The following is a 22,685-nucleotide window of genomic DNA, read 5'->3' on the forward strand; positions in this document are numbered from 1 at the left end:
CAACTTAAGTTGTTGGTTATTTTCTAATTAAACAATTAATATTCCTATTATTGTTAATGGTCATCAGTCACCTGAATGCGCTGTCATCCATCATTGCAACTTCTGACAGTCGATGTGATGTACTGTCCGCTGCACGGAGGATTGTGGGTCAGAATAGCCAGTGAAAAGCATGCTGGCTTGCATACTGCAAAATCCGACCAGAACATCGTGGTATTTTTGGCATACTGCATTTGACATACTATGTATTGGGACATACTAAATCTTTTTTGGCATACTATATAGTATGGTAGTATGGGGATTGGAATGCACTGATAATCACCACAACTTGCTACTCCAGCAATGGTGACTCTAGATGGCCACAGTAATTGTTAAGACCACCATAGCTCCACCTAGTGGAAAAGCCACACCTCTGATTTTCACCATTACTTTATAAATAATTCATTATGCAAAACAGTTAGCCGACTTTATCAACCTTACGCAATTAGCTGCTGAGCAGTTTAACTGCAAGTCAAGAGAGTTTCTGTTGCCGTTGAGAATGGACTGAGCATTACTCATTCCTGCCCCCTGGTCAGATTATTAATAGGGCTCTTGAGATATCTTAACCTCCTGAGAGGTCGAAGAACTACGTCACTACTAAAAAGTAATCCTCCCAAAGCAACAATGCCTTCTTTAATTGAACGTGTCAGCACTGTCAGAGGATGGAGGAGGATCGGAGAAAACTGTGTGAAAGCCTCCAGTAAAGTGCTGGGTCAGGCTGCAGAAGAGAGGTCACTGACTGTGATGCATTACTCCAACACAAAGACACCATTCAATACCAGGGGGGAGGGAAATTGATCTGCAGCGCTCTCCAAGGAGGCATTGTTACTGACTGCCTTGTGTTAAATGGCAGAGCAAATATGAGGAGATGAGATGGGGATGGGAAAGAAAGACAGAGGGCAAGAGGGGGGTGACAGGATAAGATGACGGTAGAGAGGAGATTGAAAAGAGAGGGAGATGAGGAAAAAATTAGAGGGACAGTCATGTTTTAGGATAGAGAAATTAAGAGACACCAAGACAGTTTGCAAAGACTCCTCTTTCTACAGCCTTGTGTTCTTTTCAAACAACTAGACCTACATAAGAACATCACCTGCACCTTTAAGAAAACTAAAATAAAAAAACATTTTCATAACCATTTTCATCTAATGGGACGAGGGTAACTGCCTCCTTCTATGAAAACTTCCAGCCTGAGCATGAAAATTATTGTCTTCTGACTGAACTTATGCTTCATTTCAAACAGTGGACATCTGCAACATATCTGTTCTTCCAGCAGTGAATTGTGGTAGGGTGCAGTGGTGCGGCCTCTCTGTGTAGGAGGAGATGGTATAGAACACGATTAAGTGAGGGAATTGGTGGGTTGTGCTAATTGTTGTCTCAAATGTGGTCTGATAAAAAGTAAGTTTCATTTTCAAATTAAGTCCTAAATTGCTGTTTTCCAAGCTACTGTAGCTGCAATCTTGTTGCTATGGTAATGGATTGCGTCTTACTATTAGACACACCTCCATTCTCTGTTTAAAAAAGAATGTTAAGCAGTAAATAGGAACTAACACTGGCCAGAAGAGGGCTTTAAATACAGTCCTTATCTAGACTTATGTTGTGTTCACATCAAACGTGATGCGAAAAATTCACATAGGTTTACTCACATGGGTTTGAATGCTGAAATATTTTGTGTTGACTTGTTTCATATGCGCAAATAACTCATGTCATATGCGTGTGAAATCGCTGAATCAATTATAGAATGATCTGCCAAAAAAAAAAATCTATGCCAGTTTAAGTTTACGCTATATTTGGAATATTTTCACCGTTTTACCTTGCTCTTAGTCTTCAGATAACTGAAACTGTTATATCACAGCCACTAGACTCCACTGGCAAAAACTTCAATTTCACATAGCTGAACACTTAGGGCCGAATTCAGAAAAGGATTGCGTGACTTTTGCAGCCGCTAAACCAGTAAAAATGGAGCAAACAGATACCGTCTAATTCACAAAGCACGCGCAGAGGGTGAAATGCTCCACTAACTGCGCTGCCAAGCAGATTGTGTCTCGGTGCTCCGGTGTTATTTGCACGTATTTAAATGAGGTAATATGCATATATTTGGCACAAAAATTGCCCCTTTCTATGCAAATGAGCCTCATTGATAAACAACGTTTAATTCACTAACACCAGCGCTAATAGCCACACGCAGTTTGAGTGAAGTAAATAACGTCTTAAGAAAGCTGGTGCAAACTGGGCGCTCCTCTGTGGAAGCCTCTCGCCCAGACTTTCCAGTGATCGTGGCAGCAGTGATCGTCTGTTAAATCAGTCTGTAAATAATATTTTGACATTATTATTATAATCATTATTACTTTAATGGCATCCGAAAATACTGATGCGTTGAACAGGTGACAGTCTGCGGTCGTTCTCAAAACGCACTTCTGTCACGCACTTCAAAAGCAACTTTCAATAATTTATTTTACGAAACGGGGGAAACAAACGTGAACAAAAGCGGTTCCATAATTCATATTAAATTCAAAAGATAACGAAAAAACAGCTACAAGTGAGAGGGAATAGTGATAAAGTGGTCAAACCTGGTCAAATCCACAGTCTCAACCCATCCGACACTGTTAGACTGACTCACCAGCAGACATCACTACATGAGTATTCAGTACTTTGCCAAACACTTACCATGCTATGCCATGTGGCTAATTGCAATCAGGGGCAAATCAGGGGCAAACTGCACTCAGCTGCCAAACTTTGTGGGCGTGTTTGCGCTGGTATATCATTAGCGCAATATCCTTTGTGAATAGGACGTTAAGCCGGAGCAAACTGCGGGTACAAGTGAAGTGCAATTCAAGGTGCTAACAGCGGCCGCAGTTCATTCTTTGTGAATTAGGCCCTTAGTTTCTTGTCAACCGCTGCCCCAATAGGTAAAGCAGAGCACATATTCAAATACAGCATACACTTACACTTATTTTCATTTTTATAGGTGGTCACAATACGTTTTTGCTGTGGCTCCATCTACAGCAGTACATTGTTTAGCTTCTGGGCTGGTTTATCAAACATAATAACAAAGCAACAAAGCACACAAAATAAGCACAGCACAAACGTCAAACATGTTGGACCACTGTGTGTAAATATCTTCAAACTTTACAGTTACAGCTGAAAATGATAACAGGAATCAACTAGTTTTCCAATTTCAAATATCTCCACATTTGTAGTCAACTGCCAGTGTTCCACCTGGATCTGACTGTTGTTGTTAGAGTGACGTCTCAGTAGTTGTATAGATGCCTTTTTCACAACTCTTTCGCTGTGAGGGTCCTAAGGACAGAAGGATGTCGTATGCTGTAAAGCCCTCTGAGGCAAATTGTGATTTGTGATATTGGGCTTTATAAATAAAATTGAACTGAAAATTGAATTGAACTCTGTCTCACAGCAGTCTTCTTGGAAAAACTGAAAATATGCATTACAGCTGCAGTATCACTGTAGTTTAAGAAAACTGGTGACATCACTTACAGTGTTGTATAAAAAAGCAGTGTGTATATGGACTTCTACCCTATTTATTGAGACTGTTATTCTCTGGTTAGTGAATGTGTGTAATTTGAAAAGGGGCTGTGATTTGGTAACAGACATTATGTATAGTTCAAATGATTAGATGCTTCTTTTCGAGCTGTAGAACAGACAAAGTCCAACTAAGGTGAATAGAAAGTATAAATTCTCCACTTAGGCCTACTGAAACTGCCAGGATTGTCAAACTCATCAAACGGTGCCGTGGCATTGTTCCGACCTCTCATTGTTCCGACGTCACGTTGTTCCGATATGTGATTATACTAGGCTATACTGTATTTGTGTACCATAGAGGATCAGCAACGCAACAAAAGTAGGCTACTGGTCGAGATACAAGTGTCACAGAGAGGAGAGAATGAAACACCATAACCTTCTGTTATTAACTCTGGGGTCGGGGTTGTGTGGGGAGCTTTCCGCGGTGCTGAACGGCTCCCGGCAGGCGTATTTCTGCCTTGATGGTGCGCCGCGACCGGCTCTGGGTCAGCTGGGAAAGGCTTGAGGCGAAGCAGGCTCACGGCTTATGTGTTTGCCACTTTCTTTTTCATTTTAACCCACACCATGATCTTTTCCTAACCCTAACCAAGTGGTTTTTGTGCCTAAACCTAACCAGACCTTAACCACAGGACATCATGATGATTTCGGAACAATGGGTTTAATATGGTCGGAACAATGGGATGTCGGACCAATGGGATGTCGGACCAGTGCAATGGGCAGACCCCCATCAAATTGCAAAATCATTTTTCTCTCAGAACATATTAAATCTGTCATCGATTACAGTTTAACAAGCCTTGGTGTTAAAGTATTTTATTTTTGTCAGGTTGTATAACAGCATGTACATTACCATGAGGCCAGATACCAACATCCTCTTATATTTAAAGGCTTTTAGTGATATTGCACCACTGGTGAAACTATGGCATGTTCTGATGAGCAAGCATCTAAATTTGTTATGTTTCATTACTTGCATCTGTGTTATTTTGTCATCTGTCTGTAGCATCACATCTGGCCCATTTACCCAGTTTACTTTTATACAATCATATACTTAGCTGAGGTAGAGAAGTGAAGGTGATGCTGTGGTCTGAGTCATCTCATGTGTCAGCTGAGCTTGCATACTGCCATCACCATTTGGGTGGCCCACTTAAGCTGTCAAACTCATTTCCTTGTTCTGTGCTGCTCATGTTTATGCAACTCTCAGCTCACCACCACCACTCTGGCATCCATCTGTTTCTTGTGGCAGAATACATTGCCTTATATCCGCTTTAAATGATAGTGGCAGGAAAAAAAGGCTAGAGGCTAAAATAGGAACAAAGTTATTCTGAGAAAAGAAGCAAAAAACTTACAAATGGCACCATAAAACTGAAAATTTGGGTAAAACACATTTAAGAGAGGATTAAAGAATATTTAGGGTTCAAGCCCCGAAGGGGCAGATCCCTACTGAGTTTGTGCCAGTTTATTATTATTATTATTATTATTATTAGGGTTCAAGCACCAAAGGGTAAAACCCTACTGAGTTTGTGTCAGTTTATTAGGATTTAAGCCCCAAAGGGCCATCAATGCCATCTTACTGCAATGAACAAAGAGACACTAGGAAAAGTGCCCGGAGCCTCAGGGCAGGACCCATCCACTTATTTGTGGTGAATCTGAAAGTTTACTTTGTATATTTATTTAGACAATGAAATATTTTTTCAGGGCAGTATGTTTGACAGACACAAAGATCAAACATGCTGTAGAGAGTGGAAAGCCATGTGTTGGAGCGAAAAGGCCCTGTGTGCCAACAGAAAATCTTTCTCATTTTGATTTAACAACTGGATATCCCCCATCGTACCTTACGATCTGTTGGAAGGTGTTTTTCTGTTGGAACTTGCACAGTGTCTGGGCATTTTAATATCCAAAAAATATCCCTCTTTGGACACTTTAAATAAGGTGATTCCCTACAAAGGTGTAGATAAAGGAAAGAATGTTTGCATATAGTGCCACAAACATTTCTGAGGAAAAACAGAATAATGGCAGTGTAGCTGAAAATTTGTCTCTCTCAAGATTGCTGCCTTTCATGATTGTGTTACGCCCCTGAAAAAGGGAAATAAAGAATCATGACAGTGAAAGCAATGTTTCCTCAGCAGATCTTTACTCTAATAAATACTTCATACTTATCAGCGGAGAGGGAACAGGACATGAGGACAGAGGACAAGAGGACAACAGGACTGACTCACAGTGACTGATAAACTAAACTTCAGTCAGTATTGTCATGTCAGGAATATTATTTATATAGTAGCGTTGCTGTTGTAAAAATGACTGTTGCTGCTCTGGAAACATTTAGTTATATTCAAAATATTCAGTTATCCTGTTCTGAATATATTCTTTTTAGATTAATATATTTTCTAAAAAGCAATTCTTTAGGAATGAAAAGGAACCGATAAGAAGCAGCCTATTGATAAAAGCAGTAGTATCGATAACATCTTAAAGATAGCCATCCCTAATTGACTGATTTCATTTGGTGCAATATCAGTTTAAGATACTTAATTTTCCTTTGTCTTTTAGAGTACATCATAGCAGGGCCCTGGTGCCCAACACCTCTCCACTATAGCCAGATTCCAGGATGTAGGACACTCCACAAAAAGGACCCTCCACAAACTGTCTCAGCGGGCACACAGTCTGTAGCATCTCAGAAGATGGTAGTGATCAGCACACAGCTGTACAGGGCTACTCTGACGGAGCAACCCAAGAAGCAAAGGTATGTAACACAGACATTATATGTGTTTGCTGTCATCAACACCTATAAAGGACATAGGTTTCAAACCAAGTACGAGACCTTGAGTTGAGTTGGAGGAGAAAGAGAGAGAAACCTAAACCTTTGCCAGAGCAAACTATTACTCAGCATTAATAGAAGAAAACAAGAACAACCCCAGATTTCTTTTCAGCACTGTAGCCAGGCTGACTGAGAGTCAAAGCTCTATTGAGCCTTGTATTCCTTTAGCCCTTAGCAGTAATGATTTTATGAGCTTTTTTAATGACAAAATTCTAACTATTAGAGGCAAAATTCATGACCTCCTGCCCTCGGATGGTAGGCCTACCTATCTAACCTCAAACACAGCTGTAGAATCTAATATATATTTAGATTGCTTCTCCCCAATTTCTCTTCAAGAATTGACCGCAGTGATTTCTTCATCTAAATCATCAACGTGTCTCTTAGACCCCATCCCAACTAGGCTACTTAAGGAGGTCTTTCCTTTAGTTAACACTCATATATTAGATATGATCAATATATCCCTATTAACAGGCTATGTACCACAGTCTTTTAAGGTAGCTGTAATTAAACCTCTCCTAAAAAAGCCCACCCTGGATCCAGAGGTGTTAGCCAACTATAGACCAATATCTAATCTTCCCTTTATGTCAAAGATCCTTGAGAAAGTAGTCGCAGACCAGCTGTGTGATTTTCTCCAGGATAATAATTTATTTGAGGAATTTCAGTCAGGATTTAGAGTGTATCATAGCACTGAGACAGCTCTAGTTAAAATTACAAATGACCTTCTGATTGCTTCAGACAAAGGACTCGTCTCTGTTCTTGTTTTATTAGATCTTAGTGCGGCATTTGACACAATTGACCATCAAATTCTACTGCAGAGACTGGATCACTTAATTGGCCTAAAAGGTTCAGCACTAAGCTGGTTTAAATCTTATTTATCTGATCGTTTTCAATTTGTTGACGTTCGTAATGAATCATCCTTACGTACCAAAGTTTGTTTTGGAGTTCCGCAAGGTTCTGTGCTCGGACCAATCCTATTTACTCTATATATGCTTCCTTTAGGTAACATCATTAGAAATCACTCTATAAATTTCCATTGTTATGCGGATGATACACAGTTGTATTTATCGATGAAGCCAGAAGAAAGTAATCAATTAACTAAACTCCATAACTGCCTTAAAGACATAAAAAATTGGATGAGCACCAATTTCCTGATGTTAAATTCAGACAAAACTGAAGTTATTGTTCTTGGCCCCAAACAACTCAGAGACTCTTTATCTGATGACATAGTTTCTCTAGATGGCATTGCTCTGGCCTCTAGCACTACCGTAAGAAACCTCGGAGTAATATTTGATCAAGATTTGTCTTTTAATTCTCATTTAAAGCAAACCTCACGGACTGCATTTTTTCATCTGCGTAATATTGCGAAAATTAGGCCTATCCTGACCCGAAAAGATGCAGAAAAATTGGTCCACGCTTTTGTTACCTCAAGGCTGGATTACTGTAACTCTCTATTATCAGGTAGCTCTAGTAAGTCCTTAAAAACTCTCCAGCTAATTCAGAATGCAGCAGCACGTGTACTAACAGGAACTAAGAAACGAGATCATATTTCTCCTGTTTTAGCTTCTCTGCACTGGCTCCCTGTAAAATCCAGAATTGAATTTAAAATCCTACTGTTAACTTATAAAGCTCTAAATGGTCAAGCTCCGTCATATCTTAGAGAGCTCATAGTGCCATATTATCCCACCAGAACACTGCGCTCTGAGAACGCAGGGTTACTCGTGGTCCCTAAAGTCTCCAAAAGCAGATCAGGAGCCAGAGCCTTCAGCTATCAGGCTCCTCTCCTGTGGAATCATCTTCCTGTTACGGTCCGGGAGGCAGACACCGTCTCCACATTTAAGACTAGACTTAAGACTTTCCTCTTTGATAAAGCTTATAGTTAGGGCTGGCTCAGGCTTGCCCTGTACCAGCCCCTAGTTAGGCTGACTTAGGCCTAGTCTGCCGGAGGACCCCCTATAATACACCGGGCTCCCTCTCTCTCTCTCTCTCTCTCTCTCTCTCTCTCTCTCTCTCTCTCTCACTCTCATCCTATTACTGCATCTTGCTAATTCGGCCATTCTGGATGTCACTAACTCGGCTTCTTCTCCGGAGCCTTTGTGCTCCACTGTCTCTCAGAATAACTCATACCGCAGCGGTGCCTGGACAGCGTGACGTGTGTGGTTGTGCTGCTGCCGTGGTCCTGCCAGATGCCTCCTGCTGCTGCTGCCATCATTAGTCATTAGTCATACTTCTACTGTTATTATACACATATGACTATTGTCACACAAGTATACTGTCTGATATTAATACATACTTTCAACATATTGTACCACAGTAGCCAGAACTATAACTATAATATTATTACTTTCATTAATGTTGTTGTAAGCTACTGTCATTACCTGCATCTCTCTCTCTCTCTCTCTCTCTCTCTCTCTCTCTGTCTCATTGTGTCATATGGATTACTGTTAATTTATTATGCTGATCTGTTCTGTACGACATCTATTGCACGTCTGTCCGTCCTGGAAGAGGGATCCCTCCTCAGTTGCTCTTCCTGAGGTTTCTACCATTTTTTTTTTTCCCCGTTAAAGGGTTTTTTTTTGGGGAGTTTTTCCTTATCCGCTGTGAGGGTCTTAAGGACAGAGGGATGTCGTATGCTGTAAAGCCCTGTGAGGCAAATTGTGATTTGTGATATTGGGCTTTATAAATAAAATTGAATTGAAAATTGAATTGAATAAACAGAGCTAGTAGACCCTCATGACTCAACATATAACCCTGGTGACTCTGTTATTACAGAGGAATCTGACCAAAAATGTATTCTTTTAGTTTAGTTTTACCCTCAGCAAAGGCTGTAAAAACAGACCCTGTATGCAGTAATTTGTAAAAAAAAAATATTTTTATTACCAACATAATAACATCAGATAAAAAATATGAAATAGTTGTGGCAACACTTGAAATATAAACAAGAAAGGTGGATTCATGGAAGCACTTAATTTAGAAACACAAGGGAATCAATATTTAAATTCAATAATTTTCTGCAGATAACGTGATGAGTCTTCACCCAGGACCTGGCATCCCAGTATCAGAGACCCTCAGAGGAGGAAGTGGTTGCCTTACCCGACTCTCACTTCAGCCAAGGGGCAGCTGGAGACCAAAGCAGTGACCAGCTGGATCAGGAAACTCCTGTTGGCATATCCAACCCAGTACGGGATGGACGCCTGAATGGAAAGAATTGGACACTATTAGTGTTGCAGATAAAACGCTGCTGTGTTTAAGTTTATACATCTATCTATTGTATATTATTTAGTCAGTTTTTTTTGTAGTTTTTCTTTTTTACATGTGCTAAAAGTTGATGTCATTTTTTTAAGTGGGTTTTTTGATATAATTAATCCTCAGTGTTCAGAATTGAGTTTACACATTACAATACATTCTCATTATATGTCACAAAAACGCACTCTTCTTCAGTTCTGTGCCGTTAGTCCATAGTCATACCTGTAAATGTTAGATGTTCTGTGGGGTGAACAAATACAGATCCAGGAAGTAACGTGTTTTACTCTGAAACTTTGATTTCATATAAATGTTGCAGAGAAACTGTGATACACTGGTACATTGCAAGCGGCAACCTCCGGGGATGACGAGTGAAGCCAATGCGGAAGTGCCAAAAACTGCAGTTCAATTTAATTTTTTTTATATCTCATCCATTTAAATGTTATTAAGGCTTAAAGTTGTGCATAATTAAGGGTGTGGCCACTTTGAGTGACAGATGGCACCATCACAGGTGGCTAACTAGCCGCTGGCTCCGCTATGCGGAGCCGAGCACAGACTCGGCTGTCTGCTCGGCGTCGTCTCAGCTAATTCGCGTCCATGTTCAAGTCTTTGAACCTGTCCTCTCAGCCGTGTTTGTGCCTTTTGGATATTTTTTTCAGGCAAATATTGGCGTAATATGGCTAGCTGTTCAATTAATTGTACCAACAGAATGTCCAAGAAGTCTGTGCTCCAGTTTTTTCGTTAAGTGAAATTCGGAAATTCTAGTATTATTTTATTTATGTTTATATGTTAGCACTAATTAGCGGGTATCGGTGTCTGCGGTCGCCACCTAGCTTGTCAGCTTGTTATCCTACTATTAAATGGAGAAACCTCTGTCCATCCGTCTGTCATCATCCGTTTTCTTCCTCACTGCTTTGACCTATTTCTCTGAACTTGCACATAGGCTTTCATCTTGGTCATGTGCAGACAGCCACAATGCCGTTTTTGCATTTTTCCCACATTTCTACTGTTAAGATTCACATTTTTCCACTACACATTCATATTGTGATGTGAGCACCATTAGCAGCGCATGCCCGGAGACCACAGTTTGGCTGGGAAGCCTTTATCTCCAACACTTGCGGATCGAAACCACTTGGAAAACACCTGCACTCGGACCACAGGTTATGGCTGGGACATGCAATTTCAAGCACCAACACTTGCTGAAGACTAAGGTAATTATTTCACTGAACGAACACGCGTCTGTGCCTGTGTCTGTTTGCACGAGCCAGCCGTTACATATTTTCACTTTACTGACATTAGCCTACAAACATTACAAACTAAACATTCACTCTCTATTGGATATCTTAAAGCTGATTATTGTTGCACCGTGTGTCCACCACGACAATGGATCTTAATTGACTTTACACTGGCATTGTTTCCGTGGTACCGGCACATAATTTTAACCCATTATGTGCTGCCACCACGGAATGTGGTGTTAAGAGGTCATGGTCATTTCACGTATTTCTGTGAGATCAGGTTGCTGTGGTCAGTTAGCCTTGTCGAGTCTCGCGCAAGTTGCCATGTGGCTTAAAAAACTACACTGGACTTCTTGTCGGCATGAGAGTGAGTAAGTAATGTTACTGTCTGTCTTTGCATGAGCAGCAGCCAGAGCCATGCAGCCTCTCGGTAAGCCGTCTGCCTCTAAAATGAACTGCGCCTGCGCATCTTAAACCAATAGTTTAACTGCATGTTATGAAATTATTAGTTTGCTGTTTGCTGAGGAAAAATTCTGTGCACTGTAACTGTTAGAAGACTTTCTTGCTGAGACAAAGTTCTGTGTTCTGAAGAAAGACATTCATTCCGCGCTCTGTCTTCTGAGAAGAAGGTCACGTTAGCCGGTACTGTCAGTAGTATTCACGATTCCCCCGCTTGGCTGCAGTTTATAGCATAAATACAGTAATAGCCTACATATTATATATAAATACATAAGATATATTCTCTTCTTCTTCTTCTTCGTCCTATTCTTCTTTTTCCGTTTGAGAACATTTTCGGGCCACCAAGTTGTGTAAGGGTGAGCTAACCAGCCTGCTAGGTAGCCTGTCAGATTTAGCAAACTGGTATCTTGTAAGCTAACGTTATCTTTCTGCTGCCATTATTCGATCTGTCTTCAAAGGTCTCGTTAGCCAGTACTGTCAGTAGTATTCACGATTCCCCCACGTGGCTGCAGTTTATAGCATAAATACAGTAATACATATTATATATAAATACATATGATATATATATTTCTTCTTTTTCTTAGTCCTATTCTTCTTTTTTCCGTTTGAGAACATTTTTGGACCACCACGTGGTGTGAGGGTGAGCTCTGTTAACCAGCCTACTAGGTAGCCAGTCAGATTCAGTCAGCAAACTATCTTTCTGCCCTTGTTGGCTGCCGTTTATATTCGCTCTCTGTCTTCTGAGAAGGTCGCGTTAGCTACTGTCAGTAGTATTCACGATTCCCCCACTTGGCTGCAGTTTAGAGCATAAATACAGTAATAATAAATTATTCATATCATATATATCTTCTTCTTCCTCTTCAGTAGCCTAGGTTTCCTACAGTCTAAAAAATGTTTCATTCCAAGTTTAGCACATGTGAAAATGTTTTTGATACAGTTTGTGAGTTTACTCAGCACATTAAGTTGCATAGTAATAGCGCTAATTACAGGTATCAGTGTGGTGTGCCTGATTGCCCAAGAATGTACTCTAAATGTACTGTTCTTAAGGCTCACATGTACAGAGACCACAAAGATGGACCTTTGAGGAGTGGTCAGCAGCAACCATCATGTGATACTCCTATGCAATGTGACTTTTGTGCTGTCAGGTGTGAAACATCATCTTTACTAGTTTGTCACTTGAGGTCACATTTGCGAGAAGGATTACAAGTTGAATGCCCATTTAGGGGATGTGATAGAAAGTTCTCTATTATGTCAATTTTTGCATCCCATATTTCTAGAAAGCACAACAATGACAGTGTTGAACATGTAGATCCCTCTAATGTAGAAAGACCTGTTGCCAGTCAATCAGTGAGTCAGTGTGAACCATCTAATCATTCTGATGATGAGCAGGAAGTGCCTCTTGCCATTGACGAATCCCTCTTTCGTCAAAATATCACACTTTTCTATCTTAAACTTCAGGCTAAACTACTGTTGCCTGCTACTACAATACAAACTATTATTGAGGGATATCAAGATGTCCATGATATCAGTCTGACAAATCTGCTTCGTAATATAAGTGAGAAACTAACTGTCCTTGGAATCCCAGAGGCCACAATCAGTAACATTATGGATGAAATCAGAAAAGATGACCTCCTCACAGCCTGTAACAGTGGACCTTTGAGCACAGACCAGAAAAGAAAGACAGCTTTTAAAAAACATTTTAATTATGTTGAGCCTGTGCCTCTGTTTTTAGGTATTGATGATAAAGGTAAGGAATCATTTGCCCAGTATATACCTATTAAAGAAACATTGGCTGTACTTTTTAAAAGCAAGTCTATGCAGGAACAGTATGCAGCAACACGTTCCCAACCACTATCAGAGGGTCTTTTCCAGGATGTTAATGATAGGAAGGGAGCTCAGTGCAACCCTTTATTTAAAGCGGAACCATCCTCTCTTGGTCTGATACTCTATCAGGATGCATTCGAAGTGGTCAATCCACTTGGTTCTTCAAAAAAGAAACACAAGATTTTAGCAGTATATCTCACTCTGACAGATATTTTGCCTCATAACAGATCATCCGTAGATCAAATGCAGCTTGTTCTCTTGTGTAAGGAACAGGACTTCAAATATTTTGGGATGGACAAGGTATTTGAGTCTCTCATAACAGACCTTAAAGCTCTTGAGGAGACTGGCATTGAGATACATAATGGGCAAACTGTCAGAGCTCGACTGTGTGCTATTTCAGGTGACAATTTGGGGTCTCACAGTATTGGCGGTTTCGTTGAGAACTTCAGTATGAGCCATTACTTTTGTAGGTACTGTGAAATAAAAAGAATTACTTTTGAGAACTCTCCACTATCATGTGGCAACAAACGAACTGAACAGTCCTTTCAGAATCATCTGCAAGAATTACACAGTGACACAAATTCTGAATGCGGTATCAAGTCAGACTCTCCTTTTAATCAACTATCCTTTCATGTTTGCCAGCCTGGGCTGCCTCCGTGTCTTGGCCATGACCTGTTTGAAGGAATTGTTTCCAGTGACCTTGCTTTATTTATTGGTCATTTAATTGAAGAGAAACATTTCAGTTATATACATCTCAACAGGCGCAAAGATCAGTTCAAGTATCAGGGAAATGATGCCCAAGACCAACCAGCTGATGTTTCACCAGGTAGCAAAAGACTCAGTGGACATGCAGTCCAAAACTGGTGCTTTCTTCGTTTGATCCCTCTCCTGGTGGGAGATAGGATTAAGGATCCATGTCACAATGCTGTTTGGCAACTTGTGCTGCAGCTCAGAGAAACTGTAGAACTAATTTGTGCACCAGCAATCACTACAGATCAGGTTGCTTATCTTCAAATACTTATCGAGGAGTATATCCACTTTCGAAGGCAGCTCTTTCCCAATGAGCCCCTGAAACCTAAACACCACTATTTACTTCATTATCCAGAGCTCATTACCCACTTTGGTCCGTTAATTCGCCTTTGAACTCTCAGGTTTGAGAGTAAGCACGCTTTCTTCAAAAGATGTGCTAGAAAGTTGCAGAATTTCAAAAACATCTGCAAGACAGTTGCAGAGAGACACCAGCTCTTCCAGGCCTACTTAAGTGCAGGTGAAATGTTTCAGCCAAGTGTGATGTTTGATAAAGGCATAGCATTTTACGTAAATGACTACAGTGACAAAATCCGAAATGCTGTTTTTGCTTTGAATTTGGAATCTAAAGATACAGTAGCATCTCATACAGTGACAATGAAGGGCACTTCATACAAAAAGGGCATGTATATTTTGTTGGGGAAAACTGAGGAAGAATTGGAGGTTGGCAAGATAAAGCTGGTCATTGTTCACCATGGCTCTGTGTCCTTTGTCTCAGAAAAATATTTGTTCGTAAAGTTGAGGGACATTGGGGTCTATTGTATATTAGGGACACCCCAAGAGCAGTTTGTTTGTGTGAAGCATGATGATCTGCTTGATTATTATCCTTTGCCAGCCTATAAAATAGGTGATATTCCAATAATCTGTCTCCACCACTCCTTTGCAGAGACGCACTAATGGCGGCAGCAGAAGAGATCAGCAGGGTTGTCCTTGCTGCTCTTCCAGAGCTCCCCACAGACACTTCAAGATCCTTGATGGCTGGCCTGGAGAGCCTTGGTGTGCAGAGCAAAGAGGACCTCTGTTTCTTGAAGGAAGATGATCTTCTGAGCTATCTCTGTTTAGTCCAGTGCAGAAGGTTTATCCGTGCCTTTGCTTCAGAAGGTAAAACTTGTTACTGATTTATTGTTGTCCTAATGTCCTTTTATCCGAATTCTTCGTAAAGCTGTACAAAGATACAAAATACTATAGATTTTACTGTTTCATGCAAGTGTAACCTAGGTTAAAATAGCCGTAACATGTAAAAGAGTTAAAATAGCCTACATGTAAACACAGAATTACATAAAGGAATTCACAGTTAATAAATAAATGAATAGTGTTGGGGGGTAATTCATATAAATTCAGATAGAGTTTAAATGCTAGTTAATAATGGCAGTAATAAAATACAGAGCATGATATGAGTGGTCATAGCTTGGAGTAGGTTATGCATTTTTCTTACCTATTCAGTGACATTGTGGGAGACAGAGTGAACTCCAGCCAGGATATTCTTTCCATTCAATGGACATTCTTCTATGAAATCTATCATTTCTAAATACCATACTTTTGGCTTGTTTTGATGCTTTTTGTAGCTAGAAATGGCATAATCTAGACCTGTTAGCCAGCATTATTCTACCAGAGAATACTAGATTTTACTGTTTCATGCAAGTATAACCTAGGTTAACCCTTGTACCGCCCTGGTTCAACTGATGGACTTTTTCAATTTTCAAATGACTGCCATTTTGGTCCTACAGGTCTGAAATTCACCACAGGTCCTTTTTTTGTGATGGTTTACAAAATCCCAAAGCCACCAGTAGATGGCACCATTAAAATAGCCTACATGTAAAAGAGACAATTAAGATAGGCTACTGTTCATGTAAACAGGCAGAAATACATAAAGGAATTCATAGTTATTAAATAAATACTGTTGAAAGTAAATTGATATAAATGGAGTTAAAATGGCAGTTTATAATGGCAGTAAATGTTGATTTTGTTTTTATTTTTATAAGGTACTTTCCTTGAAAAAAGTGAGGCGCTGATTACTAGTTCTCTTTAACTATGTAAACCGAAGCAAAAAGCATTGAGCTACTTGCCATTGGTTACATTAGCCTAGTGCGGTACATTAGTGTAACAGGTGTACTGCGCCACCATTTTAGGCGATGCTTCAGGAGGATTTATACAGATGGTGTTTTTAGTTGTTCTTTTCGAACTTTGTATTTTATTTTATTGAAGGTATATGTGAGACTGATGTGTGTTGCCTGTTGAGGTGAGACCAAAAGAGACTTTAGGCTATACCAGAACTTTATACCGGAATTACATGGCACTCTGAAATGCTTGAGTCTGATTGGTCAATCATGCATTGTACAGGTCTGTTATTTCTCGATAATGACTGCTGTGGATAAATAATGACCACTGTCAGGGGCAACCAAATAACCAATAGACTTTCAATGGGAGACAAATGTTGCTAGGAGGGGGAGAGGGCAATCCTGAGCTAAAAAGGGACGCATTTGTTATTTTGTTGTTGGTAAGTTTGCCATGTAATAAGCGGGATAACGTGTGGGTACGTGGTCATTATCCTGCTTATTACATGGCAAACCTACCAACAATTGACCAACCAGGTATTTCAGAGTACAATGTAATACGTATATCTAAGGTTTGAATCAAAGAAAAGGATTCAACTTTTTTTTTTTTTTTTTTTGCTTTATTATTTTGAGATTCATAATTCTACCTGTCAAGTTCTATGTGTGTATATTTACTAACAACTTTATATAAAGCAAGCCAGCAGTTCATCTCTTACCATTCTTTAGCTAGTCATAAACTGCTCCTATGAGCCTACACCCTGGTCCCAGCTTCCTCTAAGTTCTACAGTGCTGTACGAGTACAGACTAGTGCCACAGAAGGTTGAAATAAAGGGAAAATGAATGGCTTTGTTTGATAGAACATATGACGATGGGTGTTGAAATAGACCACTGTGTCTGTCTGGATTACAGAGTTCTAATGGTTAACATTTTTGTTCAGGTCACTCATCAGTCCTGTCTCCCCCTGGTTCTCCACAACTCTCATCAACCCTGTACCCCCCGGGAAGTCAAGAAACCTCCTCAACCGTGTCCCCCCCAGAGGCATCCAGAACATCCAACCCAAGACTTCTGCTCTCACCACGCACACCATGGCCTTCAAATTTCAGAGTAAACTGGGAGAAGATGCCACAAGAGATCCGGTCAGCTATCGCAAATTCAACTAGACCAAATCCAGCAGCAAGAAGAGCAATGATCAGATGTCTGGCTGATCAGATGAGAAAGCATAATCCAAACCCCAAAAGAGCGATCTGTGTGAAAGTTGTCAACGATATAGTTCAGAAGTACCCGAAATGCTTTGTGGACGTGGATGATGATGATGGTGTAGCTGGGGCATCTCTTGTACAACAAGTCAAACGAGAATCGAACATGTGAACAGAAACAACACCCTCGCACGGGTCCTTAAGACCAGGCCCTCCATTCCAGGAGTGAGGGCGCATGGAAGAGGTCCCGTGGAACAGTATGGATGTGTCCGCTGGTCACCTGAAGAACTTCCCTCTGGGGAGACAGAAGAAAGCTTACTAGAGATGAAAAGAGAGATGCAGCAGCTTTATGCCCAGGTTGGAATGGCAGGAGCAGAGAGAGGAGCACTCCAGAGATGGCATGAAATGACCTACATTCTCCAGCGGCATGAGCTGAATGCTGACCCTTCGTACAGCATCTCCAAAATCAAGGACGACTGGCCATTTCTCTTCTCCCAAAAGGGCCTCTTCTCCCACTTCAGTGAGCTGACCGGCATTTCCATCCTGGAGAAGCTACCAGTAGCCATCGACCAAAGAAGCCAGACCATAATGGACTACTGTCAGCAACAGAAGACACCAGGGGTGGGGAAGGTTTTGGAAGCCTATCAAGAAGAGAATGGCAACAAGGCAATCTGTATCATCTTGTGTCTGCTTGCTCACTTCAAGGAGGATGGTATCTTCCTTACAGCTGATGTGAGTATAAATCGCACATACATACTCTCCCTCCCTCATTCTGTCACTCTCTCCAGTTATTTTGTAAATTGCTCATGCAGTACCATTGTGTTCCTGTTACACAATTGGGGGGGGGGTAACAGTTTGTCCTTGGTAGTATACTTTATCCTTTGTTTCCTGCTGTGTCATTCCTTTTACCGTTTAAATAACCATAACATTCATATCTTAAAAACAATAGCCATGCACAGCTATTGGCTCTACGTTAGCATCAGACATTTAAACAGATTTTTTCCCTTTGGTGTGTTGAGTGGAACATGACAGTCTCTGGACCAAGTTTTCTTTGTTTTTTACTTAACTTACCCATACATGGCAGAATGGCTGTGGGCTATAGGCTAATAATAATAAGTCTATGTGGAGACAACTTGTAATATCTTTTTTAATATGTTTATGTTTTTTATTCTCCAGCCCTCTGCCACAGCTGCTGACATACAGAGAGCTATCACCCTGCCCAGCCCTCGCTTACTTGCGCAAGGTATAATCTTCCCTTATTTTGTTGAGGTTTATAAGTTGTTGAGGTTTATAAGTTGTTACATGGATGTGTCAGGTGGCTGAGTGGCTCAGGAGGTAGAGCGGGTTGTCCAGTCCAGGATTGTGTGTCCAGTGTGTGTGTGTGTGTTTGTGTTTGTATGTCGTGCAGCTTTTAGTGATTATCTTGTGTTAATGTGTTTCAGGAGAGACATTGAGCACAGACATGTGGTTGATGTCCATGGAAGGAACATGCGTGATGGGGCCCCACAGCAACCTTCTGAACGGAGTGGCAGCGCTCTTCACTGCCTATTACGTTTTCAACCTACAGTACCCTGCAGAGGCCTCAAGCACTCTTGAATTTATCCAGAGGTATGTTTAAACTGTTTAAACATGACACTGTCATTAAACTGTCATAACCATGACTCTCTCTCTCTCTCTCTCTCCCTTTCTACCTCTCAATTTCTATCCCTCCTGTCCCCCTCCCTTGCTTCACATTTGTCAGCATGCGCGCGCATGCGTGTGATGTGTGTGTGCGCGCGTGTTTATGAATGTGTGCTTGTCTTTGTGTATGTGTGTAAGTGTTAGTATTGACATGGTAATCTTCATGCTGTGTTACTGAATATACTCCACACACACACACACACAACCGTGGATTGGTTTTCTAGCCTGTTTCCTGTGAGTTTTGAGCAACTTCGCCTCGGAAAAACAGGGAGTCCACTGGACTGGTTTTGGCCGAAGAAAATGCCCTTTTTTTTATAGGATAGAGCTCCACTGACAGGGATTATACAAAGCCCAAGTGGCTCACCGAGTTAGGCGTGTACCCTATAAAGCCAAGGGCTTTCCGCAGCGGCACAGGTTCGAATCTGACCTTCACCCTTTGCTGCATGTCTTCCCCTACCTCTCTCTCCCACATTTCCTGTCTCTATCTTCACTATCCTATCTAATAAAGGCTAAAATGCCCAAAAAATATAAGTAAAAAAAAAAAAAAAAAAAAAGATAACCTAGCGTGACAGTGCCCCTTTCACATTAACCAGCCCCCCACCCTAATCCTAACCTAATGCTAAAAATGGCAATTTATTGAAAAACACTTAATGAAAGTACATTCATAGATTCCTTAATGTGTCATTAGTGTATGTTCTTTTTTCTGTTTTCAGAGCCTTTTGTGGAATCAATCCTCCGACGGGCAGCAAGGCAGAGAAAAAACGTGGGCTCAACGCACCTGTGTGCACGCTCTTAAGGAAACTGCTGGACTTCGAGTTGATGGGGAAGTACGTGTTTGTCAGGCTGCTGGGTGGGGTTGCATCTATTTTTGTTTATTAGGATTAAGTGGACCCATGTTCTGAATCTATGTTGCTTTGAAATGGTTATGTTTTCACAGTGAAACCAGGCAATAAGGCCTGTTGTGAAGGACTGATGTATTTTTTTGTACCAAGAACTAGCTGAGTTGTAGCCTAATTTTTGGTTGTTGTTATGGTGCCACAGTTGTATACACGTGTTTTTCCATGTTAGTTGAAGTGAACATGTCCTGGATGTAAACAAGGTTGTTTCGAGAGCAGTTGTTGTTGTAATTTTAGATTGTATTCTGTATAGTGTACGTAGACTTGATGAATGTGATGAATCTGATGACTTGATGAAAAACTAGATGAATCTGAAGTGCCCGTAATGTCTAGCATGCTAGCTAGTCATTAGCCTTGTGTGGCAGCTTTATAGACGTTTATAGACGTTGCAGAAGGCTGAAAGAAGACGTTTATCTAAGTTACAACATTTAATCGTAATATTTACAATATTCTATCCTGTGAAATTTACAGGAAATTCCTGGCTACTGAGTTGCAGTAAATATACAACATTTTACTGTAATATTTACAATATTCTATCCTGTAAAATTACAAGATATTCCTGGCTACTGAGTTGCAGTAAATTTACAATAGTTAATTGTAATTAATTACAGTACAATACTGTATAAGTACAGTACCTTATTGTAGTTAATTTACAGTAAAGGTCCTGTATATTGCTTACTGTAAATTTACTGCAATTATTAGCCAGGAATTTCCTGTAAAAATACAATAAATTTCTAACAGTGTTGCGCTGTGCACTTTGCACTGTTTCTTTCATTCTTTCTCCGTGTTGCGTGTGTATGTGTGTACCTGTGTGCCGGCGCACGGCCCTGCACACGTGTGTGCCTCCGTGCCGTCAGCCAAAACTATGCTCCATGTATTTTGCCATAAAGCATGTTTCTAAATACAGTGTGCATTGTTTGTTTTACATTAATATTCATTACACAGTATATTTACAGTGCTCTCATTTTGCATCTCCTCTAATATACTGTTTTTGATTTCTTATTCCTTTATACATAACACATCCCCGGGTATGGTCTAGTTATTATTATTAAGCCTTTATTTAGGACATGTAAAATCACATTGAGACCAGAGGTCTCATTTTCAAGTGCGACCTACAGTCAGGTCCATAATTATTTGGACAATGATACAGTTGTCGTCATTTTGGCTCTGTACACCACCACAATGGGTTTTAAATGAAACAATGAATACCTGCATAAAGTGCAGACTCTCAGCTTTCATTTAAGGCTTTTTTCAAAAATGTAGTATGAACCGTGTAGGAATGACAACCATTTCTTCACGCAGTCCCCCAACTTTAAGGGCTCATAAGTATTTGGACAAACTAACATAATCATCAATTAAACAGTCAGTTTTAATACTTGGTTGCAAATCCTTTACAGTCAATGACTGCCTGAAGTGTTGGACACATAGGCATCATCAGATGCTGGGTTTCTTCCCTGGTGATGCTCTGCCAGCCCTTTACTGCAGCCGTCTGCACTTCCTGCTTGTGTTTTGGGTGTTTTGCCCTCAGTTTTTGCTTCAGCAAGAGAAACGCATGCTCAGTTGGATTCAGGTCAGATGATATGACTTGGCCATTGCAGAACATTCCACTTCTTTGCCTTAAAAATGTCTTTGGTTGCTTTTGCAGTATGCTTCATGTCAATATCCAACTGCACTGTGAAGCATCGTCTAATGAGTTTTGAAGCATTTAGTTGAATCTGAGCAGATAATGTAGCCCCAAACACTTCAGCTTTCATCCTGCTGCTCTTGTCAGCAGTCACATCATCAATAAATACAAGAGAACCAGTTCCACTGGCAGCCATACATGGCCATGACATAACAGTACCTCCACCATGCTTCACTGATGAGGTGGTGTGCGTTGGATCATGAGCAGTTCCTTCCCTTCTTCCTTCTCTTGTCTTCCCATCATTCTGGTAGTTGATCTTTGTTTTATCTGTCCATAGTATGCTGTTCCACACCTGTACAGGCTTTTTAGATGGTTTTTGACAAACTCTAATCTGGCCTTCCATTTTTAAGGCTAACCAATGGTTTGCATCTTGTGATAAACCCTCTGTATTTATTCTAGTGAAGTCTTGTCTTGCTTACAAGAGCAGCAGGATGAGAGCTGAAGTGTTTGGGGCTACATTATCTGCTCAGATTCAACCAAATGCTTCAAAACTCATTGGACGATGCTTCACAGTGCAGATGGACATTGACCTGAAGCATACTGCAAAAGCAACCAAAGACATTTTTAAGGCAAAGAAGTGGAATGTTCTGCAATGGTCAAGTCATATCATCTGACCTGAATCCAATTGAGCATGCGTTTCTCTTGCTGAAGCAAAAACTGAGGGCAAAACACCCAAAACACAAGCAGGAAGTGCAGACGGCTGCAGTAAAGGGCTGGCAGAGCATCACCAGGGAAGAAACCCAGCATCTGATGATGCCTATGGGTCCAACACTTCAGGCAGTCATTGACTGTAAAGGATTTGCAACCAAGTATTAAAACTGACTGTTTAATTGATGATTATGTTAGTTTGTCCAAATACTTATGAGCCCTTAAAGTTGGGGGACTGTGTGAAGAAATGGTTGTCATTCCTACACGGTTCATACTACATTTTTGAAAAAAGCCTTAAATGAAAGCTGAGAGTCTGCACTTTAAGCACGTATTCATTGTTTCATTTAAAACCCATTGTGGTGGTGTACAGAGCCAAAATGATGACAACTGTATCATTGTCCAAATAATTATGGACCTGACTGTATATCACAGCAGCAACATCCACATCAAGTTACAGAGCAACAGACAATACAATACAACACAAACTTAGTTTGTTAACTAGCTAACTAACCAGCTAATGGTTAGCCTTCAAGCAAGACGCCAAGCCGGGATGCATCGAAGTCAGAACATAACAGAGTAG

General features: G+C 40.6%; 1 protein-coding gene across 1 annotated transcript; it reads left to right on the forward strand.

The window, feature by feature from the left end:
* Positions 1-6,245: 6,245 nt before the first annotated feature.
* Positions 6,246-19,756, forward strand: LOC117262495 (uncharacterized). Its single transcript, XM_033635489.2, has 7 exons — positions 6,246-6,307; positions 9,421-9,558; positions 16,939-17,137; positions 17,402-17,929; positions 18,374-18,440; positions 18,640-18,805; positions 19,591-19,756. The coding sequence occupies exons 1-7, from the start codon at positions 6,246-6,248 to the stop codon at positions 19,754-19,756; spliced, it is 1,326 nt and encodes a 441-aa protein (XP_033491380.2).
* The last annotated feature ends 2,929 nt before the right edge of the window (positions 19,757-22,685 follow it).

Source organism: Epinephelus lanceolatus, chromosome 13 (assembly GCF_041903045.1).
Source record: "Epinephelus lanceolatus isolate andai-2023 chromosome 13, ASM4190304v1, whole genome shotgun sequence".
NCBI classification, from domain to species: Eukaryota; Metazoa; Chordata; class Actinopteri; order Perciformes; family Serranidae; genus Epinephelus; species Epinephelus lanceolatus.